The sequence below is a fragment of the Sipha flava genome, unplaced genomic scaffold, assembly GCF_003268045.1.
Source record: "Sipha flava isolate LNK unplaced genomic scaffold, YSA_version1 292_pilon_pilon, whole genome shotgun sequence".
Classification (NCBI taxonomy): Eukaryota; Metazoa; Arthropoda; class Insecta; order Hemiptera; family Aphididae; genus Sipha; species Sipha flava.
Window position 1 is genome coordinate 191,192 of NW_020272962.1, and position 24,773 is coordinate 215,964.

Here is a 24,773-nt window from a genome sequence, read left to right on the forward strand (position 1 = left end):
TAAGTCATTTAATTTTTATTTTTATTATATTTAAGTTTTTAATGCTATTAATGAAAATAAAAATATTAAATTAACATTTAAGAATAAATTATATTTTAGTTGGAAATGTACATTAAATTATAAATTTTTGGATAATTTTGCAGATTATTTGAAAATTATTTTATCTTATAAGTTTTCAAATATTATAATTTGTTCATTCTTCATTCATTTAAACTTAAAATTTTAATATAATTCTTAAATTTGCTTTGAATTAGTAGTATTGTTTTCTTTAAAGTGATCCCTTTTTATATGTTAATTTTATAGTTTTTCTAATTTATTTAAAATATCACCACAAAAAAATAACTACAATTTAACATTTATAGAACTAAAGACTGCCATATAGTTATATTATACTATTATCTTAAGTTTTTGTATAATTTGTAGTTTAATTCTAGAACAAATAATTTAGGACTGAACATCTAAATAAATATATTTCTTATAAATTTGACACTTGTTATTATTTTAATTATTTTTTAAAAATTTTTAGCCAGCCACATTCCAAACTAGGTCAGTGACTGCTTCCCAATTAGCATGTGATTCTCCTTTACAAAATTCTTCTGACAAATCAGGTATATTAAATAGGTCAATAATAGAAAAGATTTATAAATAAATCTAATTTCTATGATTTTGTTATATTTTAGGGAATTGGTCAGAAAATAATGGTCGCAATACTTTAGAGAGGCCCCCTCCTCCACCAATAACATCATCCCATCACACTGTTGGTAATCTGCATCATATGGCAGGTAAAATATAATTAATAAATATTTATATTTTTCTTCCTAACAAAAACTTTGAAGTTACTAAGTTATTATATGCAACTAACTTATTATTAATTAGTTAACTAAAAATTGTTTTTACTTTATTGCTCTAAAATTATTTATTATTGTAATAGCTGTTCACGGAAATGGAAAAATCTAGGTTTGTACCTAATACTATTATTTGATGTAAATCATTGAAATATATTTATATGTATTATTTCTAAATTAATTTATTGATATTTTGTAGATGATCTAGGTAAAGTTGTTACTGAGCTTGTAACTGCCATGACTACTGATGAACATACACAAATAAAAAAGTAAATTTAATTTTTGTTTTTTTATGTTAAAAAATTGATTGGTGTAATTATATGTATTCTTCAATTCCCAAAATGCTGGTAATTTTTGATAAGTTAAATATCAATAAAGTAACTTCTCTACTAACATTTATTATAAAATGTTTATTATCTTAAGTAAAACTCATAATTTTTGTAGACATTTGAAACTACATCACTAGTTTTATATGCAAACAATTAAATTTTATAAAAAAAAAGTTATTTTCGAACAGATTTATTTTATATTTTCTGTAATGAAATATTATTGTCTTAAATATCTTAATTTTAAATGGTTCGATGTTTTTAAACTCAAAATAAATATAAATTTAACTATTTATAATAAAAATGATATTTCTTTGTTGTTGTATTAATAAGTATACAAGTTCATTATACTTTATTTCTTAAATCAATTAACATAAAATGAACATTGACATTTAATAGATTATATTAATTCATATTCGTAAATTAATAATATACACTTAATTTGTCATTATTCATTCGATAAATTTATCATATTTATCACAAATATTTTCATTTTATTTTCCTATTACAATCTTGCATTTTATTTTAACTTATCCTAAGTTTTATCATTATTGATTAAACTTAAAATTAAACTTTTATATCATTGGAAATACAGTGTTTACTGTGTAATAATAACATGTGATGAATAATTTCAAAATTTAGTGTCACGCTATTAGTGTAATTACCCTTGCCCTAATAACCTTACATATCAAAAAGAATATTCTACAAATATTTTGTTTTTTATTAATATAAAAACTAGAACTCACTTTTTTATCTAAAGTAATATTTGTTATAAATCTAATTATAGCATAATAAATAAGGACAATCACAATTTTGTATGATTTTCCCAATATTTTGAATGTAGATATTAATAAGTGTTATATGATAATATATATTATGCTAAACATTTTAATTATAATCATTTTTTTTTTTTTTTATAATTTTATTTTTTGTTACTTTTATTCAAAACTTTTGATGTATACATTATTTATTTTTGGTTTGATAATTAATTGGTTAAGAGGTTAATACTTAATATTATTATATAGATGTTATTATGTGATTATTATTATGATTTAACTTATATTTTTAAATAGGGAACATATAGCAATAACAAACTAAATAAATATATACTAATTAAAATATTATATTGTTATTATTGTATTCGTTCTGTAAACATTTTATGAAAAAATCTTTGCTTATTATGTTTGCAAATGAATGAACAAATTGAGATAGTTGAACCAGTTCTGGTTCTTGAAATTTTCTTAAATACTAGTTTAAAATTTCATTTTTTTTTTTTTTTTTATAACAAAATGTATAAACTTTTACGATACATGAATATAAAATTTACTATTACATGTTAATGTTAAAGTTAAAAGTTGTTTAGCTAAAGTTTCTGGTAAATTTTTTCATAATTCGGTAAAATATATACAAAAAATGGTACTTTTGTGTGATCTTGACTACCTTGGATGCACAACCCAATCTCAACTACCGCAATTTATTAAATAATAAAAAAAAAGTATTTATTTATTTATATCATAGTCAGTAAATATTTAAAACCCAAACATTTTTTATTGAATAAGTTAATAATTTTTATAATATAAAGTCAAATAAATTTCCCGAAACATTAAATTCAACTTTGAGTATGTGATCGATCCAACGTGGTTTTTCATAACAAATCATTTTCGATTTAAGTTTTGCAATGAGTTCACATAATAAGTAAGCAAGGTCGAAGGCCCATACCTGTTGAACTGTACAAAGTTATGATTTATACAAACCGGAATTTGTACATGAAATTGTTTTAAGTTAATTATTTATTAAAGATTTATATGATAATTTCTACCTCAAAACAAGGGCATACCCAAGGAGGGGTTTTAAGGTCCAGACTCCCCTCCATTGAAATTTCTACATATTCAACGATTTAATAGTAAATAGTATAATAATAGTATATAGTGTATTTTAATTTCCCATTATCAGATAAAATAAAAATTTTGGACCCCCCCCCCCATAAAAAATTTCCTGGATACGCTACTACGTCAAAAAAAAATTCACAAAAAGTCTCCAATTTAATATTTGAAGTTACTATGAACATTAAGCTTTATAAATGCATAATTAGTTTTACTATATAAATGTATGTAAGTATGACTAACACTCGCTTATCACAGCATATGTGACATGCAAGACTATTGACTACATTATGTTATAATATTAATAAATAGGTTATCAACATCTGAACACGATGTGTAATCAGTAAGGCAGCAAAATTTAACATTAGGTTCTCATAACTTTAATGGAGTTGGATCAAAAAAATATAAGGCAAAATATAAATTGGTTAGTTATACTTATTAAGTATTACTAACTTAGTATTACTTAGTTGATGTTTCAAAAGTACTTATTAGCTGCCTAACAGAGTTAATAGTTTTGGGTCTATGAAAATATAATAATGAAACTATTACATTAATAACCTAGAGCTTATCAAATACATCAATTGATAAATAATTGTTCAAAATAAAAAATTGAAGATTAATTTTGGTACCAATATATAGTATGTTATTGTAAAACACTAAGGCTAGGTTCACATGACCCATGTGAACTTAGCTTAATATTCCTTAATTTATATTAATTAAATTTGATATATTTTCAAACAAAATAAGTCTTTGCTTATAAGTCTTATCAGTTAAAAGATCAATAGATGAAAATATAGTATATATTTTAAATAGTATAAAAAATATAATAAGTAATAAAAGCTAAAAGGTATAACACATATTTGAACAAAAAAAAGTAGCATAAGGTACACATGTATATTAATTTTTTCTTAATAATAATATCAATTCAGTATAAATGTATTATGTATAACATATTATTATATTTTACATAATATTATGTACAATGGTTCAAAATATTGGAAAACTATTACACAATTTAAAGGAGGAACATAAGCAGTGAAAAGCATTATATTTCTTGAAATTAAAAGATCATTATAATAGTTATGATTATACATGTATACCATTTAAATAAAATTGTATCTCAAATTTTGTAATAAGTATATATCACAATAAATCTACCACATCAGTTCGGCTGTAATTTATAATTCTTCACAATGCATGATTATTTAAAATTTTAATCATTTATTCTTGTGTATATTTTCTTAATAAGACACAAGACTATCAAGTGCTTTATCAGGATCATTATTACACTTAACTAGTGCACTGCATATATTTTCTTCTCTAAATCCAAAATCAATCAGCCTATCAACATTTTTAAGAAATTTAATTGCATGGTCCACATTAAAATTATTAACCACCAACGCTTGTTCTACACGATCAGCTGAATAGCCACTGGTCTCCTCAATGGAATGTATTTGAATTAAAAACTCTATTACCTTGAAATTAAAAATGATAATTACATAAATATATATATATATATATATATATATATATATATATATATTTATATAAGACATTTCAATAATATAACAATATACCTTAGATTCGTCTTTACCAAATAGTTTACATGCGCGGGCGGCACGTGATAAAGGAAATCCCATTTGATGCATTTGATCAGCTCTACATTGGCTAGTTGGTGAAAGTGATCTATACGGGTTAGGAAATGAACACATAGGTGATTTAGACCCATTTGTTGTGATATTTGGTAGAGACTTTTGGGGATCATCCTAAGAAGAAAATAAAATATTTATATAACAATAATAATTTCAAGATTTAAAATACTTACTGGTGATTCATCATTATACTTTAAAGCGTTTAAATCAGCTTTTAGTTGCAATAAAATATTTGGCATGGTAACAGGTGGCAAAGTAGTTTTATTTATGTCATCGAGTACATTTGACTTAAAGGTAGTAAGAGAACTAATATGTTGATTTGTTTGTGTATTAACACTGTGCATAAATTTGTTGCTTTCGAGAGTTTCTTGATGATTATTAAAAGTGGTTGTTGAATAAAGCTGAGAAACATTTAAATCAGATAACTGGCAATCTTTGCTGTTAGTATTGTTGAAAACAGAAGTAGGTTTTAGGACAGATGCTAATTCTTCTAAATCATTAATAGTTTTTAATTCCATATTGTCAAATGGACTGGATGTATCAGACTCAAAATCTGATATATTTATATTTTTAGTGAGCATGCTGTCAAATGAAGACATCTTAAAATTTGTTTGTTGAGCAGGTATTGGTTGTAAAACTTGAGTATTTTGTGGTTGTGATGATATAGATAACTTGTCTATGTCTAAAAAATTTTGTGTTTTGAATTCTGTAGCTTTAGATTGGCGTTTACTTCGAGCTTCTTCTCGTATTTTGCCCCATATAGCCATTTTTTCAAGTACATTTTTTTCTAAACTAAAATCATACTAAAAAAAAAATATCGCATTTAGAAAAATTAATAATAAAAAATACATTTTATGACTGAAATTATAATATAACAACACAAATTAGTATGAGGTAGATTAAAAAAACAGTGGTGCTGATGTCTGTTTCATTTGTATGTTATTGCATAAAAATAAAATCTGAGTATCACTGTAATAAATTCAGAGTAAATTGCACTGTAACTGCAATTTTGAAACATTCTTATATCCAAAATGCAAATTACCATAACTTTTGTCATCCTAATACCAATGTATTCCTAGGCCACCATAGGATCATCCAACTAAATAAGCTATTGCAGATACAATACCTTCACATAGAGATCGGCATCACTGTTAAAAAATAAAAATAAATATTCAAAACATAGAAGATTGTATAACCTGCTGCTTCAGTGCATTGGAAAAAGGTTTGTGTTGTAATACACTAGGTAATGCTATCTTTTTTGGAGGCTTGTATTTTTCAATAATTTTAACTGGAACTTCGTCCATGTAAGAAAATCCTGTTAATAATGATAGGTGGTTAGTCAAATTAAAAAAAAAAAACATTTATTTCATAATTATTCATAAAATGCATACCATTCTTATCATTTTCTTGTGCACTACTTCCACCATAGGACATATTAAGCACACTGCTTTTACAATATTGAAAAGTCTTGTAAATTCATAAAGTTAAATAATATTTTATTTTTATTTCAAGTATTGATGTGCCATAAATAATCCCTTTTATAGTCTAAAAATTAAAAAAATGATATTTTAAAAGATTATTTTTAAAGTGTAAATAAAATTAATTAATTTTAGAATCTGAACAAATAGAGAAATATTGGTTTTAAATTATTATATACATATATATTTATTTTATTTTAATAAACACTAAAAAAGTAAGCATTCAAAAACTGTATATATCTGGGAAAACATGTATAACAAACATTTTTTCATTTTTTCATAACTAAGATACGAAAATATTTACTTTCTCCAAACAAGTAATGATAATTTGTTTCACAAAAGATAGTTAGTTTTTTAACCTCACCCTTCAATCCTAAAATACCACACAAACTAACAAATTAAAAGTAACTAATGAGGAAATAAAATATTTCTTAAAAAATATATATTTATTTAAAAAGACAATGACTGATAACTATATTAAGATAAATAATAATATATTAGATACATCAATTATTTAAAATAACATTTTTAATTTTATTTAATGATACTATTTAAAATAATGAAATGAAAACATTTAAAAATATAGGCAAACTGAAACAATTATAAATATTAACCATGGAGTCCTTGAGAATAAAACTTGATATTATAAGATTTAATAAAAATAACAAAATATTTTATGTTTATAAAATAATATAGTAACAAAATTTTGAGAAGATGGTCCTTCAACAAATGACTTACCAATAAATGATTATAAACTTAAAAAAAATTGAATAGTTTTTTAAATTAAGAAAACATATGTGATTCAAATAAAATACAACTTGAAAGCTACTGTAAATCAAAATTAATTCTATTCGTTCAATAAAATTAAAATTTTATAATTTAATTGTATGAAATATTTTTGGATTAAAAAAGCTGAGTACAAATATTGTATATATATATATATATATGTATACATTATATGTTAAAATATGCAATATTTCAGTATATGTGTATTGATAACAAATAATAATATCGCGGAGTTAAAGATTACGATATATATACCATGGTATATAGAATAGTATAGATGATATAAAATACTGAATTCCCATCATAAAATAGATTAAATTGAATCTATTATGTGCTTACTTATCTATGATATATACTTATCTATGGCTTACTTCTTTCATTGATTACAAGTTACTACATAATAATATTTATAAATGTAACAAGCACGCAAACTAATTTTTTTTTATATACACCGTATAAACACTTAAAATATAATTGAATTATATAAATTATATAAATTATATACTTACCGGTATTCTCAGAGTTTCATACTTAAGTCATCTATAATGAGAAGTGTGGTAATTCCAATAAAGGTAGATTTTTTCTCAACTCGATTGTCTTCGGAAGTAGGTGTATTATGTATGTATTATACATATCTGTGACCATGGATTAACATTTAAGATAAACAATTATAAATAAATATAGTTCAACTTAATCCGTGGTGTACACCGTATGTGTAACTGAAAACAGTTCACCTTGACAATGTAGTGCCATCTGGAGTATAGATAATCATCATATGGGCCATTTTTAACTTTATAATAATATAATATAATGTAAAATCAATGAAATTGGTTGTACAAACTTAATAGACGGTTCGTTTTTGTCAATTGTAGTCTTTACTTAGCGGAAATTCGGCTATTGATTCAATAATTATATATTATCAAATAAGTACCAAAATAAGACTTAGCGGTGTGTAGACTCTCAAGAACCCAGTCTTGGATTAATTCACACCAATAAAACTGAACAACTTATGAGACATCCAGATTGAACGCTCGTTTGATTAACAATCGAAAGAGCAACCAAACAAAAGCAGTTTTCTCAATATTAAGATGAAAACTGTGCGTCAACATTCAATCGTACGAGACAATATTTTTTAAATGACCTGGTATCGATCTTAAACCTCTGTATCTTACATGGAAGTTGTGCAAAATCTAATTTAATGGAATAGGTATTTCGTGAATAAATCACACATTTACAAATACATATTCGTGTCCACGATTGATGTATTGATGTATATATTTCTTTAATCCTATGAACGTTTCGATATATGCCTATGCTTAAACGTGCAGTCAAAAAAGGGTTATTATTACATTATGCATAGTAGTAGTTAGTACATATCAAACATTATATAATATTATAATATTGTTATTAATAATTTATTGCAATAAATATTGCAAACTGAAAACGGTCGGAAATATTTTCATAGTTGATGTGAAGTATACCTACTTAACATATCGAGTACCTATCTACGTCACATTAATGGTCGTTATATCAATGGTGGCCTGCTGGGTCCTCTCAAAATCAATACTTTTACTGTACACAAGATATTTAAATACTGAATTAGGTACCTATTTTGAAAAATTTCAGCATAGGTGTCATAAATTATTGGTGATAAGATTGTTAAGAATACTTAAAGTTTGTACCATGCGTTCCATGCATACTAAGAACACAGATTAAATATGTATTTTTGTATTTAATCTACAGTTCATTGACGTCAAATCCAAATATCAAATGAGAAAAATTGATAGATTAAAAATAGTACATTCCTAACATTTTTTTTATTTATATAATTTATAATTAAGTATTTGTATTTTATAAGAGTTTGAATGAATTGTCAAGAGAGATGTTTATTTGAATTTTATTGTTTCTCCGAATAAAATTTAGATGGGCGCCTCTACTATATTTTTGAAAATGTATTAACATAAAAATAGCATCTACACAACATTTCATAAATATTATTTAGATAAGAATAATACTAAAATATTTTATTAATATTATAGTTTCCTAAGTTAAAGAATTAATTAAATAATATAAATAATATTTTTTTTTATTATGGTTGATGTAATTTACATTTTACACAATGAACTGATATTTTTAACAAATCATTATATAATACTTTCTATTAAACAAATGTAAATAGTATAGTTGATTACATATGTATAATTATTTTGTTTAATAAATATAAAACATAGTATATTAGGTAAATTAATCTAAAACTACATTGATTGGCATTGATTGGTACACTATACACATTTTTATAATACTTTCTCTAATATTTAGCCCATTATAATATTAAAAGCATAAAATATACATTACATTATTTACTATAAGTATAAATTTCAGGGTTGTATTATTGAATTACTAGCAAATATGATGTAATGCATAGAGTAAATAAGTAAACATGTTCATAAAAAAAAAAGATAAGAACATTTATTTATGGTAAAATTGGAACTTACCAATTAGGTAATAAAAGGCTTTGTTATGTTTTCAATAAAATACATTAAATAATTTGACAAAAATGAACTACAGTTAAGACTTGTGATTTAAAAATGTATTGTTGAATTATGCTGATTTTACAGATTTACATTTGAAGAAATTATGTATGTATATATATATATACATATATAAGTAAAAATAAATAATTAACTGAATATTTTTTAATATAAAAACTTTAGTTATTAATAAAATAATAGTTTTCAGTTTTTGTTAATACAAACATAAATTAATACAACATGATTGTTAAAAGTTATAATTAAATGTATTTCATCTTTATTTATTAAACAGTGACCTCATATTGTACTAAATTCACAATTGAATATAATAAAAAAAGACTAGGAATTATTCGTATTATTCATTGCAGGTAGATTTTGATCATGATCAGTTTCCATTGGTTCAACTTCAGCAGATGCGGATGATAACCGTTGGTCACGCAAGTTCCTAGCTGTGACAGATGAATAAGTAGACATACCAGAAGTTGCTGGAGTCTGGGTTGCTGATGAAGACACAATTGGAAGTGGTAAGCTAATACCAAGTTGTGTAGGCCAGTCAGATGATGTAGAAGCCATATCATAATCATTCATTCCCCATACTGGATCACTATTACGTTGTCCCGAGCCTCGGGCTCTAAAATTATATTCAATTAATCAAATGACATTCAAATCTTTATTTAAAAAAAGTCAAACCCATAAATTCAAGAGAAAAAAATGATTGAAATTTAAATTAAAAATAAATATACCTAATAAGTGCTGCTAAATTTGGTCCAACGCCTAAACTGATTCCTAAAGGATCTGAATTAATTGAACTTAATCCATCATCTGCTAAATATTTTCGACAAATTGGGCATGTACCATGCTAGAAAACAAAATATAGTACATTAACACCTATTTAAATTAAAAAATGTAACTTAATTGTAAAATCTATATTATTTATAATAAAAATTTTATATAATAAGTAATGTTTGGTATTATTAACAATTTAAAACACAATAATATTTGATTAAAAGTAGAAAATGAACACGTATAATAAAAATTTGTTCTTTTATAATATTGTCTCTTTTAATGAATATCTAAACTTGGTTATTAATATTTAATAATTATTATTTGTATACCATATTATCTTTAATATTAGATCTATTACCTTAAATTTTATATTGTATAACTATAATATGTACAATAATTTTTAATTAATCTATACAATCATTATTATGTATTATATTTGGCATAGTCCGTTTAAATTTATAATAAATAAATAAAACAAATAATATTCAGTTTTTTATGGTTATTTTACATAAGTCAATATTTCTCAGTTTTCAGCTGAATAAACTCAAATATCAAAATCAATATTGAACTACAACAGGAGGAGAGACATCTTATAACATCAATGATCAATCATCACATGAATACCATCAGTTAAGAATATCATCCTAACACGATTAGCAACTTAACAATATTGAGTATTTTTTTAAATATTAAGTTCCCCTGCCATTTGACAAACATTATTCAGAGCTATAATCCACTAATTGGGTGTATATATTTAATTACTATATTTTGTATAATAATTAATAAACATTACTGCACATTTGATAAATATATACTTTACGAGATTGACAAGTCCTCAAAGTCCCACGTCATAAATATAAATATTAATCAAGGAATTTTAAAGTATCTAGTGTAGAGTCTAACCAGCGTCAATATGGGTTCCACTAGATAACTATATCAGTAGACACTGACTATCGTTTTAAGAATAACGAATAGTCTGTTAAATTTAGTGGAAATATATGTTACAAAACATAACAAAAAAATAACATTTAATTGTCAACAAGTATTCTGTATGTTAAAAATGTAAATTAATAGTTTTTTTTTGAAATATTAGAGAAAAAAATTATAATTTTTTTAAGATGAATTCAAATTCTGTTTCAAAAAAATTTACAAATAGATTATATTTTTTATAATAAGTATTTTAAATTATTAGTATTCTTGTTGTCTACCACTCATGTTTCTATACGTTATATGCAGTCTACCGCAAACCTGTCACCTGCCATGCACCTAAATATATATATTTTAGGTTATTTCTATTGATTCAACGGCCATTAAGTATTATCTTAACAATGTAACTTCAATAATCAAGTCTAGCAATAATTGTGACTGTAATCATAAACGTATAAAAAAATCAGTTACAATATAGTACATGCTATTACATGTGATACATTATTCTATAGTTAACACTTGAAGCATTATGTTAACCAAACATTTTTATTCAATTGTTCAATTGAAGAAAATATCATAGCTTTTTTTAAAGAAAAGAGGACTAAATTAAATCGACAGTCCTCTTTACTGTGGCTCGTAAACTAAATTCTATACCTGCGAAGAAGAAAAGAACGAACCAAAATTTTTAATTTTAATACATACCTTTTGACATATTATATTTTAATACACTAATTTACCTACATATTAAAATACATTAATGCATATTTTTATATAAATATGTGTAGTAGACTGCATATGACAAGTAGAAACGGTAATAGACCACATACGACAAGAAAACCAAATTATTATTAAGAAAATTCAAAAAATAACATAAATATTACTTTTGGTAAATGTACATGGTACATATAATTATTTATGAAGAAATTATATAGATTAAATTCATCAATATATTTATATATGACCCATATAAGAGATACAATAAATTATTTTATCACCATACCTAAATTATTTAACTTTTATTTTTAAAGTTTAGTTGATAAATAAAACTAACCAATTCCAACCAAGGTATGATACAATCTTTATGATACATATGATCACAAGCTAACTTCATAACTTTTTCATCAATAGTAAAATCTTCCCAACAAACAGAACATTGGAGTTTCACATCTAAAAATCAAAATATTTTTATTTATTTTTTAGTTTTATATAGATGGCTTTATAAAAATTTTAATTCTATACAGATAAAAGAAAAAAAATTAAATGTAAGCTCACAACCAAATTCAATAATAACTATTTAATTATAATAATATATGTAGAACACATCCACGTATTCTTTTAATTTAGATACTTAAAAAAATAATAAGACATTATTACCTAAATGATCTTGTGAAATAAGTGCTGTAGGTATTTCTTGTATTTTTTCCTTAGTTAATGGAGGAGGTCCAGCTCCATCTATTTGATTTAATAATTGTGATACAATAGAATCCAATCCATCTCTTCCCCAAACATAATCACCAGGATTACCAAGTAAAAATCTACTGCTGAAATTCACGAAAGAATAAATGTATTACATAAATTAATTTTTTAGATTGGTTACTGTCTTACACTGGATTTCCACCAGTTTGTGAATAACCAGCAAAATTTACTATGACATCTTCTACTAAATTTTCAATTGTTCCACCTGAACTACGTCTTGGACCTCTGAAACAATAAAGATTTTAATATAAATTATTAGGAAATATTTAAAAAAATAGTAGGTTTTTATTTTTAAGGTGCAAATGTATTTTGTAAAGGTGAAATGCATTAGGTGAAGAGAACAGAATATTCTTTTAGTGAAAAATAATGAAACAACTGGTAAAAAGATTTAACTCTGTAACTATACTTTTAAAATAACTGTTTTATCTTGCTCAGTCATAATATTACAGTTAACTATTAATGTTTAAAAATTGAAACAACTTGATTTAATTATATTATAGCATACCTTCCAGGTTGTAATGTCATCACATGAGGACCTCTTGTTGTAAATCTCCGTCGACGAATATTTGATCTCCGTCTTCCACTTACTTCATTATCACCTAATATTCCATTGACCTAAGTATATAACATAAACTTTACAATTTTTCCAAATTACAAAGAATAATTACAGAACTATTAAAATCAAAGTGAATTAAATGGATAAATATAACAAAAAAAAGAAGAAATATGTTTGATAAGATTGATAACCATTTAACTAGAGAATGTGAAATTATTATAAATTTAAAATTTAGAGTAAACACAAGTAAAATTGTAAATTTTGATAACAATACATGGTGAAATTTAATTAAATATCCTTGTATACTTCTTAAAGTGCATTATGAAAATAAAAAATAAAAATACCATATAGTGGTGTGCATTTGGAAATTCCATATCTTCGTCATCTGGTTCTTCAGGTGTTTGTTGTTCTTCAACTTTTTCAATAAATCCTAAATTACATGTCGGACAAGTGTATTCCTTAAAAAAAAATGTATGTTAATGGATAAAAATCATAAATCATTATAATTTTATTTATATAACATACATCAGTTACGTTTCCTATTTCTGCATCGCAACTATGGCAAAAGTAACGGCTATCAGGAAGAGCCTCGTTAGGTCTCGATGCACTCTCCATTGCTAGTTCTGTAGGTCCGTAACTTCACAATAAATAACAGTTTTAAGAAAAAAACACTCTATTGAGAAAACACCTAGATTGTCGGACCAGTGTTATGGTCGCCGAATAAACGTACTGACCAATCTATAAGTAAAATATACTTAAACAAACTTCTATTAGAGAAATATTTGTATAGTATTTAGGAATTCAAGATGAAACTAAACAATTAAAATTAAAATCTTAATACTAGAATCGAGTTAAACATAAATTTATGGTTTTTACTGATAAGAAAATTATTATTATTATTTTCTTAATTCCAAGCCATCTGGCGTTCTAATGAAATCGATTGTTTCATTTACGTTCGACAGTGAAATTTAGTTATTTAATACTTATTATCATGAGTTAATAGGAATATAACAACGGAATTGGTATATTTTAACAGAAAAATAATTTTAATATTTTTAATATGTTTACGATAGACAATAATACAACTGAAATTCAAATTAACTTATTATGTCCCAGTAAATATCGATGTTTCTATCATATCATTGCATATGTCATATAGATATCATCTAAATGTGTGGTGACTTCATGGTCTTGACCGTGGGTGACCGGTATTGGGTCAGTGTAGACCACAGAATTTACCAGTTTTAAACCATTATTATTATTATTATTCAAATGGCCTACACTGACACATCACTGGCCAACCTGGTACGTAGGACCGTAAATTCAAAAAAAAAAAAAAAATGTGTGAATTAAAAATTCTGAATTCTAATAATAAGAATTTAGATTTTAATTTATTAATTTAATCTAACAATTGTTATGATTAACTACTCGAATTAATCATAGCATTGATCCATATCCTACAAATAGATATGTTTCAAGTCCATTCTTTATTACGTCGTAAAGCGATACAGTTGGTTAAAGGAAAATTAATGAAATCCCAAACACAAAATGTTTGCATTAGTAATTTTTATCATATTTTTTCTATTCGTATTGGCTGTGATTTTAAAATACAAATTTACGACCAAAAAAAGAAATTTATCTGGTTGTCATGTTATGGTAAGCAAGTTATAATAATATTCTTGCCATACAACATATATTACATTAAATTTGCAGATTACTGGTGGATCTAGTGGAATTGGTAAATGTATTGCCATGGAAGCTGCCAAGATTGGAGCAAATGTTACAATTGTTGCAAGAAATGAAAATAGACTTTTATCATCATTGGAAGAGATTAAATCACAATGTCTATACCATAATCAAAAATTCAACTATTTATCTGGTTAGTTATATTGTGTAAATTTGAAATTAAATCACTATGAAAAAATATTAATTTTATGATTGAAAAAATGCACTTTACAAATAGTTTTACTGTTTATCATAGGTATATAAAATATTCAATTTAAAATAATGTTTTATGCATAGTTGATTTATCGGGTAATTATGACATGGTAAAACAAGCGTTCAACAATGCAATTAAGGAAATGGGACCATTATACTTGTTTGTAAACTGCGCAGGTATGGCAATATGTGGTAGACTCGAAGACAACTCATCCAGTGATATAATGGTATTTTTTGTAGTGTTTTTATTATGATTTTACCTAATTATATTAAATATTGTAATAGCAAATGATCAATACAAATTTGATATCTACAATCCATGCTACCAAAGCAGTAATAAATGAGATGAAACTAAATGGTTATGGAAGTATTGTTATAACTTCATCGTTAGCATCTTTTTGTGGTATATATGGATTAAGTGTATATAGTGCAACAAAATTTGCATTAAGAGGATTTGCAGAAGCTTTAAGTATGGAAGTAAGTTAATAATGTATGTTTAAAAATAAGATTAAATAAATTGTAAAATATTATTCTCATTATATCCAAATAAATATTGTGTATAAACACAATATCAAACTTTGCTTAAACTATAAAAAGCTATATTGATATAAAGTTTCTCGCAAAATAGTTTTCTTCCAAATTATTATTTGTCTAGTTTTGTATTTCTTAGTATGCTAAATAAATATGTTTAGATAAAGAACAATGGAATAAATGTGACATTAGCATTACCCCCAGACACAGATACTCCAGGATTTGCAAATGAAAATAAAACCAAACCTTTAGAAACATCAATGATTTCCCAAACAGCAAAATTGTATAGACCAGAAGAAGTTGGAAAAAAAATACTTCAAGATGCATTGGTAATTTTATAACTGAAAATGTAATTTATATGTATTATGTGCATATTTGATTATTTTAAAATTTATCTTTTAGGATGGATATTTCTTTAGCACTATAGGTTTTGAAGGATATATGATGACTATTAGTTGTGCTGGAATGGCTCCATTAGTTTCTTATTCAGAGTTAATTTGTCAAGTAACTAAAACATACTAAAATTGTTTCCAATTGCTTAGCACTGAATTAATGAAATAATAATTATAAATTTCAGATTTTTGGTGCTGGGATATTAAGATTAATAATGGTGATTTATCAATTATCATTTAATAAAATAATTAAAAAATGTAAATCAGATAGAGAATGTAATGGTGCATAAATACTAATTCATAAAAAAAAAATATATACATAGTTAATTATATAAATTATAAGAATTCTGGTTTCACATTTATTTTCAAATTTTAACAAAAAGACAATCATTAATTTTAAGTACATTTGTGTATTATTTATTATAATCTTGAAAATAAATTATTAATTTTGAGATAAAAACTTCACATTCATAATTCTGACACAATGACACAATTATGGAGATGATTGATGTTATCCTCTCCTTGAGAAAATTGTTTTATATTATTATTTTAAATTGTGCTAACATATTTTATCCAAACAAAATTATCAACAAAAATCTTTCTCTAGGCTACTAGGTGATTTATAAAAAAAAAATAGATAATTGAATAAAAATCTATGAATTATTAGTAATAATTATTGTTTTTAAATAAATTTTAACTGTTTAATTTTACCAAATTAAAAAGTTTTAAATTATCTTGAAAATATGATAAGTTTTGAAGTATAAATTTAGATTTTTGTAATTTAAAAATATCAAAAATTTTACTTGAATGAGGAATGACACACAAATTATTATTTATTAATTCTATTTGGAATAGCGTAATATAATATAAATCAATATAAGAACACAATCTTATATTTGAAATTAAATTTGTATTTTTAATAAATATATTTTTGATACATAAAACATTAAATAAGCAATAATTTTAATTAGAACTTTAAAAATCTAATTTGTTAACTTTTTATTTAACTACAACTATTTTTTATTTTTATAATATAAACTAATTGTTAAATATTCAATTAATTTTAGAATTACGTTTAGTATTACAATAAAAAATTATCCATTTAATCAAAAATATTAAAAAAAAAAATTGTTAGTAAAATGGTCGAAGAAAATTAAATATAAAATGTTAATACCTTTAGCATTCAATTTTTGATCCTACAGATACTAAGTCTTGGTTAATGTACTAATATATATTATTATTTGTACATTAATGTATAATATTTTTCATAAAAAATAAATATTAATAAATTACCAACTCAAGTTAGATATTAACATTAATATATTCCATACAATAACCTCTAAAAAGCATAAATATTAAAAATAATTTATAAATATAAGTTTTCAATAAAACCTAAAAAAAAAATAACAATATATATTTTAATATTTTTTTCATAAATTAAATATAATTTATAAACATTTAAAATTATTTAATCGACATTTTAGAACATTCAAAAGCAAATCAAAAAACGTAGCACCTTCATAATTGTTACTATCATATTTATATAAACAAAAAATAATAACAATATATATATAAATCATAAAATTATAATTGAGAATTATTTTCAAAAAATTAATATTTAAGTATGAAACAATTTTAATTAATAATAATATAAATATTAATTTTATGCCAACAATTAATCAAAAGTAATTAAATTTAATATTATTAATTTTATTGTAAGTTAATATAAATTCTTTATTTGATTGGCACAAGTTATATAAGGCACATTGTGGCTAATGTACAATAATTTAATAATACTCGGTTATTGAGAATTAAACAATTTAATTCTCAATAAACCTGGTTTATTTTTAAAAAATGTTGCTTAAGAAAGCATTTACAATTAAAATGTAATGCAGTAAATAAAATATTAAAATATTTGAGATAGTATAAAAAATTATTGTTAAAACTAAAAACATTTACATTAAATATTTAATTTTTTCATCTGTATCAAATAATGAATAATAGTTTATTAATTAACCTACATAGATGATTTGTATGAATAATTATAAAATACTGATCATATAATACAATTGTAATACAAACATACATGTATAGGTATATTTAAATATAAAAAGTGAAAACTTTTTATACTGTTTCTTATCTTTTTAGAATATATATATATAGGTATATATACTACTAGATTTTTAATATTCTATTCTTAATCCAGAATAATCTTAATTATATAGAAGGAGCTGTTGGAACAGAAGTGACTACTGGATTTAAATTCTGATAAGATGGATTAAATGTAGGTTGCTGTTCATTCAATTCTGGATAAGGTAAATGGGATTGGTTATTTAATTGAGCTTGTGGATATAATGGTTGAATATAACCAGTGTTTTGGGCAGGATTCATGGATTGTTGTGGATAAAGGGGAGAAGGAAATGGTGGTTGGCCATATGGAACTTGCTGTGCAAAGCCTGGGACAGGTGCTGGATCAATAAATCCTACAGGTTGTACAGAGTTTGTAGGGAATTGTTCGTTCAAAGGATTATTTTGGTTTGGTTGGGTTGGATAACCAAATTGAGTTGCATCTTGGGCAATAGTTAATGGAATATTACCCATTGCAATTTTGATCTCAACTTTAGTATTTTCATACATACTCCCAGCAATAGCTTCAACCTAAAAAATAAATATTTAAATAAATGTTAAATTATAACTATGAATAGATTGAAATTACTTTAAGAATATAGTTATCATTTATAATTCCACAATATTTCAGATTGGAGAACATCAAACTATTAGGAACAGTCATTTGTTCTGTCCATGTTTTCGAAGCATGTGCTTCTATTCCTTGTAAACGTAATAAGGCTAATTCAGATGAACTAGATTTAGTATTTTCATTAGGGTGCCTTGCTTTGAAATCTACTTTCTAAAAATACCATATTCTTAGCCAAAATAATGAAAATAAGAAAGATAATTGAATATTTTACTCTTTCCAACTTGATTTTAACAGCTTCAATCGCCACATTACTATTGTTATCCAATTCAATAGTCAGAGGTATAATTTGCCCAGGTATAAAACCGGTATATGGAACACAAACGACTAATGTCATCGGCCCAGACTTGCAGCAACAACAACAATAAAACTTTTCTTTTTCTTCTTTTTTAGGTTCCTTGAAAAGATTATATTTTTAATGTAGCAAGAAATGTAATACTATATAATTTGGTGTTTGTTTAGTAAATGTTACAGACACAAAATTAATTAAGTTACATTATTTTATATCTTCAAATAGTAGCACAAAACTTACAATCCAAGGAGGGGAACCGCTCCCTTTCTTTTTGTGAGTGGGGTTGGTGGATACAAAAAAAATTTAGGTAAACTACTATATATTTTTCTATTATTTAGTAGGTGGTGAGTAGAAAGAAATAATTTTTGCCCCCTCCTCCCAATTTAATTTTTGTTTGGCGCCACTGTCTTGAAGTATATTTAGTTTAGGTAAATATTTTAATTGTGAATATAAACAGTTTTCCAAGATTGTTTCTAGATGTTCATGAAAAATGGAATTAGGTATAAACAAAAGTTAATGAATTTATTAATTATCAATTGAGAAAACCTGAAAACTTTTTAAGTATTATGAATATTTCTATTATTTGACAAAACAATAGTTATTTACAATGAATAATATAATATTGTAGAAAATATTGTAATCAGTTATTAATTGAATCAATTAGTAATTAAAACAATTTACACACAAACTTTCAACAGTAATATCTTTACTGATAAAATATTTGATATGTAATATACATTTAAAATGTATATTATTATAAAAATAATAAATAATGATTAATATACTCACTGCTAAAGATGGTTCATCATTCAAATTTAAAGCTGAAAAAACTTCAAAAATGGTTTCTTGTTCCTTATCTTTGCCCCATGGTATATCAATTGTAACTTTTGCCATATACCTTACATGTCCATGCTCACCATTAAAAGTTGATGGTAACTGAAGAGGTAAAGATATGTTAAATGGATAAACATGTTCACCTACTTCTAACTGTGATTCACCTAAAAAAAATATATAGATTAAATAATAAAAATATCTGCCACATGATATAAATTATGTTTACAGAAATTGATTAGCTATTTCACAGTAGCCATTATCTTCCAAACTACAAAAATAAAGTAAGATAATTTTATATACTTAACATTAAACTTCATTGAATTTTTTTATCTATAAGTATTTAAGTTTTACTTTAAATAACTAAGCTAAGGAAATATAACAATATACCTAACTTAATTTACTTAAATTTTGATAAAATGCAAGTTATATGTAAAATTTTAAAAGTTTTCAAGAGGTTTTTAAGTTACAATTCTATCATTTGGTAAAAAATAAGTGACCAAAGTAAAAATATTTATTTAATATTTACCTCCTCCGCCTACTAAAGTGACTTTGTTTTCAAAATACTCTTCTTCCGCATCATATTTGACCGAGTAATTTTCAGTATCACCATTATCATTTCTTCGAGATTCCTGTTCAGTCCATGAATTCTTAGCTTCTCCTTTGAATTTTAATTTGATACCTATAAATAATGTTAGCATTAAAATCAATAAGTACTTGTTTTGCAATTAATGTCTCATTTACTTCTTATTTTCACTGAACTACTAGTGGCAATCAAAACGCGTCCAGTAACCGATTGACCAGGCGTAAATACTGTTGTAGGATGGTTAAAAATTATTTGTAAATTTTGCACGCCCATAGTTAAATAAGTACGTAGTTGGATAATTTTTAAACTGTGCGAAAAAAATAAGTCAAACTGAAGACTTCAATTTGTTCATCAATTGAAAACAATTTAAATTATGAGAAAATTAATGAATAATTGGAATCAACTACCCACAACTATTCAAATTACTAAATTAGTAATTTTATTACGAAATGTATGTTACCTAGTCTAGTATTCAATAAGGAGTGGATAGCAGTTAAAAATAACATGTTATCAGTTATTCGTTATCAGCTGTAGAAATTATTTATCTACTTTTTACAGCATTGAGAATTAATCATTATTGCATTTTTAATCGCAGGATTATTTGTTCAAGTGATTACTATGTGTAATAAACATTTATTTTCAATTTCATTTTAATAATTGACTAGAAGTTACTAATCTCTTTTTTACTTACTTTATTAATTTTTCTGCACTCATGATATAATAAACTTATGCTTATTTTTTTTTTTTTGGTGGGGGGGGGGTAACGGCCTTTAAGACCAGCCCTCCAAGTATATACTTCTCCATCTATTTCTATCCTCCGCTTTTCCCATCCATTGCAAACTATCTTCTATTCTTCTTACATCTTTAATAACACAGTCCTCCCATCTTAGTCGTGGTCTGCCTAAGGGTTGTTTTCGATTACGGATCTTATTATTGATCCCTGTTTCTTCCTATTATTAATTTCTGTTTTCCTTATAATGTATAAGTTTATACATTATAGAATAATGTATAAACTTATGCTTATACATTATTCTATACAGTCAAACCAAAGGTTAAGATTATATTAACAGAGTTTTGCTTTTCTCCATATCTCGTATTCATCATATAATTTTGTAAATTATTTCTTTAGCTTATGAAATTAATTTCATCCTAATAATAATATTTAATTTATGATGCACTATTCACATTTTCCTGTTTTAATTTCTTTTAAACATTTATCAAAGATTTTTTATCATCATTTATTTGATGGACTGTGATAAATAATTACATTAATTTTTTTTTGTTTTTGATGCAAGTGGTCTTAAATGTTATGGTTTACTATATCTTCTAGAAAATTGTCAAGGATTTGTAAATTATTATTTAATATTTATTAATACTTAAATATATAAGTGGAAATCAATCACAAATAAAATAAGGGAATATGTAAATAGATTGTTCATATGTTATGAAAAACAACATTAAACGAAACAAAATTCTTCCATTTTATTATCAAAATGAAAGTATATGCAAAATAAGCAAGAAATATTTGTGTCTTCCATAGATGGAAAGCTGATATAAATTTATGACAGCTCAAAACATGTTGGTAAAGGGTTAGGAATTCTAACTTAGAATGAGTTACTCTATACAGCTTAGTGAAGACAATAAAAAAAGGATTGATATGATAATATGACTTTTATTTGAAAATTGTTAAACACAATTAGTTACAATAATTAATTATTTAAATAAGATAAATTAAATTTTTAAATCAGTCTGGTTGTAAAAGGAAATTGTTGAAAATGAGGAAAGAATGTTATAGTTGTTAAAAGTATTTTTGTAAATGATTATTAGAGAGAATAGAACATTAGATGAAAGTAGAACCAGAAAAATGAAGGGATGGTATACACATAATGCTGGAAAATCTGTCTAAATGTTTTGTTGTTACCCATTTTGAGGAAAATGTGAAATCTTCAAAAGATGTAGAACAAGTTCAACATGGGATAGCTCCCTCATAGTGGGTAAGAAGGAGAGCAGTATGGAAGTAGGTCATGTGACTAACTTGTATTTGCTGCCCTCCGATCTACTGGAAGTTGAATTGGAATAATTTTTGTAAGGAGCAGATTGTTGGAATAATTTGATGGTTGCTCCAACCAAATTTGTAAATATTTTATTGAGAGGTTTGTACCTACAATTACCCCAAATATTTATTGCGTAACATTTTCAATAAATGATAGCATCCTACTACCTGAAGTACATACTACTCAGCTTTTCCGGGTGGTGGATGTATAGCTGGTATATATATAAAAAAAAAAAAGATTATACACAAATAACTGCTATTGTATAGGAGAGAATTGTTAAGATATAGTTAATTCATATTACTCATGTGAAATGGTAGAACAATTGTATCTATAATAATACTAAATAATGCTACAAATTTAAATATTTTTTTGTTATATAATCATTTATATTTATATTGTACATAAAAAAAAAAAATATTATTCAAGTATCATACATTTTAATTATAATAATGTACAACAAAAACTTTAAACTATGTCATTGTATTTATTAATACAGCTAGTAAATGTCTTTGTTCTGGTGTTAAATGTGGTGTAAAATTAGATTCAATTGTACCTAAGCAGGTAGTTTCTCCAAGTTGATATGATTTAACCAAAGAATGAAGTAATCGAAATATTACATCAGATATATAAGAAACTAAAATTATTTAAACAATAACATTAAAATGTATAATTTATAAGTTTATAGAATAATACAAACCAGGAGAATCAAAATTTCCATTAATCCACATGTATTTCTCCAACACTGAAGCTAAATCACTAGGCATTTTTTGACGAGTATGTTTCAGTATAAGTAATAAAAATACTCGTGATATTTCACATCTATAATTTAAATGAAGTAAATAAAATTAAAAAATATATATAATTAAAATACTTACCTAAGCAAAATATCATTATAAATACCAATAGTGTTATTGTCTGTACAGGAAATAATATTTGCAATTTCTGTGAAAGTTAACAGAGCACCTTCATAATCTTCTAAAAAAGTAATACTATTTTTAATATCAACAGTCATAATTATTTATATTTTATTGAAAATACCAGATAGAATTTGATTGGAAGTTACTTGTTCTAGAACAACTAATTTAAGAGTTTGACTTTCATGTGGAACATCAATCAAACTATTTCCAATAAAAGCTGCATCATCCAATTTACCTAAATGTACAAGACTTTCAGCTGTTTCTAGACGTATTGAAGTTTTTATAATATTTTCAAACAAACTCCCTTGCCAACTATCTTCAGCATGACACATTTCACTTAAGCCTGCCTATATTATAGATATTGTAATTAATTTAAATAATAATAATAATTATAGATGTATGTAAATCTAACATGTAAATGTTCATTATAAGGTGATATGAAACCAGAAGATTCAGTCTTTTTAAATTCAGAAAAAAATTGGCAGGCTGCTTTTTGATGAGCAAGAGCTTGTTCACAGTTATGACCCATTGATTCCTCACATTTAGCTACTGCTTGCCAACACAATGCAGCATAAGAATGTTTGTCATTTTTTTGACAAGAATTTGCTAGCTTAGCTGTAATTTACAACAGTTATGAAAAAAAAAAAATAAGTTTACCATACACAATTATTTTACCAAATTGGTCACTAGGCTCCAATGTATTTAACTTTCTAAATAATTTTCTAAAAATAAAAAAAATTTTCAAGTATTAAAATGTTATAATAAAAACTACAATTATTTTACTTCTTTGTTTTATTAAGTATAAATTTGTAATGATGAATTATTTCTTCAGGATTATTGAAATTAGCCATTTTTGAAACTATATGGATTATACATAAAATTTAAACATTTATCATTAATATATTTTTAATTGTAGGGATTTAGTACATTAAAGTAAAATGGTATTAATTAAGTACGTACAAACCGATCAATATCGACATACAATTAATTTTTAAAAAATAACAAAAGGTACAATTAAAAAAAGAGTGGTATTTCGTATTTTAAGAAAAACTTCTAAAAAATGTTTATCAAATAAGCCACGGTGATAAGTGATACCGTTATCATAAGAAATATGATATCATCATAGACATATCAAGGAATTATTTTATATATCTATGGATATCATCACAGAATAATTATTTAAATAATTATTTTTCTAAACATTCTATGATAGCTGATTTCATGACAAATA

General features: G+C 24.4%; 6 protein-coding genes across 9 annotated transcripts in view; 2 read left to right on the top strand and 4 right to left on the bottom strand.

Moving 5' to 3' along the window:
* The window catches only part of LOC112685812 (dystrophin, isoforms A/C/F/G/H-like), a 47,424-nt gene extending 46,089 nt beyond the window's left edge, over window positions 1-1,335 (top strand). Inside the window, exons 66-68 of the mRNA XM_025557821.1 lie at window positions 527-608; window positions 681-782; window positions 1,045-1,335. Of these exons, the coding sequence (XP_025413606.1) occupies window positions 527-608; window positions 681-782; window positions 1,045-1,118 (258 nt within the window). The 3' untranslated portion in view covers window positions 1,119-1,335. The remainder of the gene's footprint in view (window positions 1-526; window positions 609-680; window positions 783-1,044) is intronic.
* Window positions 1,336-4,054: 2,719 nt separating this feature from the next.
* LOC112685792 (ubiquitin-associated protein 1-like) lies at window positions 4,055-7,683 on the bottom strand. Of its 2 annotated transcripts, none has more exons than XM_025557785.1 (6): window positions 7,480-7,683; window positions 6,098-6,251; window positions 5,903-6,021; window positions 4,880-5,509; window positions 4,632-4,820; window positions 4,055-4,529 (listed from the first exon to the last, which is right to left on the bottom strand). In XM_025557785.1, the coding sequence occupies exons 2-6, from the start codon at window positions 6,138-6,140 to the stop codon at window positions 4,296-4,298; spliced, it is 1,215 nt and encodes a 404-aa protein (XP_025413570.1). In that variant the 5' UTR covers window positions 6,141-6,251; window positions 7,480-7,683; the 3' UTR covers window positions 4,055-4,295. The 2 variants fall into 2 exon arrangements, with proteins under 2 accessions (XP_025413570.1, XP_025413571.1); XM_025557786.1 differs by lacking the exon at window positions 7,480-7,683 and adding an exon at window positions 6,923-6,968.
* Window positions 7,684-9,745: 2,062 nt separating this feature from the next.
* LOC112685797 (E3 ubiquitin-protein ligase RNF126-like) lies at window positions 9,746-14,059 on the bottom strand. 2 transcript variants are annotated; one of them, XM_025557798.1, is made up of 8 exons: window positions 13,772-14,059; window positions 13,591-13,704; window positions 13,196-13,305; window positions 12,820-12,915; window positions 12,589-12,752; window positions 12,266-12,381; window positions 10,245-10,360; window positions 9,746-10,132 (listed from the first exon to the last, which is right to left on the bottom strand). In XM_025557798.1, exons 1-8 carry the CDS (start codon window positions 13,859-13,861, stop codon window positions 9,841-9,843), a joined length of 1,098 nt encoding a protein of 365 aa, XP_025413583.1. In that variant the 5' UTR covers window positions 13,862-14,059; the 3' UTR covers window positions 9,746-9,840. The 2 variants fall into 2 exon arrangements, with proteins under 2 accessions (XP_025413583.1, XP_025413582.1); XM_025557797.1 differs by having other exon boundaries at window positions 12,589-12,755.
* Window positions 14,060-14,595: 536 nt separating this feature from the next.
* Window positions 14,596-16,448, top strand: LOC112685799 (3-ketodihydrosphingosine reductase). Its single transcript, XM_025557801.1, has 7 exons — window positions 14,596-14,902; window positions 14,960-15,125; window positions 15,269-15,411; window positions 15,470-15,661; window positions 15,877-16,044; window positions 16,118-16,219; window positions 16,293-16,448. Exons 1-7 carry the CDS (start codon window positions 14,795-14,797, stop codon window positions 16,395-16,397), a joined length of 984 nt encoding a protein of 327 aa, XP_025413586.1. The 5' UTR covers window positions 14,596-14,794; the 3' UTR covers window positions 16,398-16,448.
* Window positions 16,449-18,182: 1,734 nt separating this feature from the next.
* On the bottom strand, window positions 18,183-21,056 carry LOC112685796 (arrestin domain-containing protein 3-like). The gene is made up of 6 exons (XM_025557796.1): window positions 20,730-21,056; window positions 20,515-20,667; window positions 19,944-20,152; window positions 19,077-19,259; window positions 18,824-19,015; window positions 18,183-18,765 (listed from the first exon to the last, which is right to left on the bottom strand). Exons 1-6 carry the CDS (start codon window positions 20,842-20,844, stop codon window positions 18,325-18,327), a joined length of 1,293 nt encoding a protein of 430 aa, XP_025413581.1. The 5' UTR covers window positions 20,845-21,056; the 3' UTR covers window positions 18,183-18,324.
* Window positions 21,057-23,050: 1,994 nt separating this feature from the next.
* LOC112685800 (factor VIII intron 22 protein-like) lies at window positions 23,051-24,532 on the bottom strand. Of its 2 annotated transcripts, none has more exons than XM_025557802.1 (8): window positions 24,507-24,532; window positions 24,326-24,401; window positions 24,218-24,264; window positions 23,955-24,157; window positions 23,664-23,889; window positions 23,501-23,600; window positions 23,323-23,444; window positions 23,051-23,259 (listed from the first exon to the last, which is right to left on the bottom strand). In XM_025557802.1, exons 1-8 carry the CDS (start codon window positions 24,520-24,522, stop codon window positions 23,096-23,098), a joined length of 954 nt encoding a protein of 317 aa, XP_025413587.1. In that variant the 5' UTR covers window positions 24,523-24,532; the 3' UTR covers window positions 23,051-23,095. The 2 variants fall into 2 exon arrangements, with proteins under 2 accessions (XP_025413587.1, XP_025413588.1); XM_025557803.1 differs by having other exon boundaries at window positions 24,503-24,520.
* Between the last annotated feature and the right edge of the window lie 241 nt (window positions 24,533-24,773).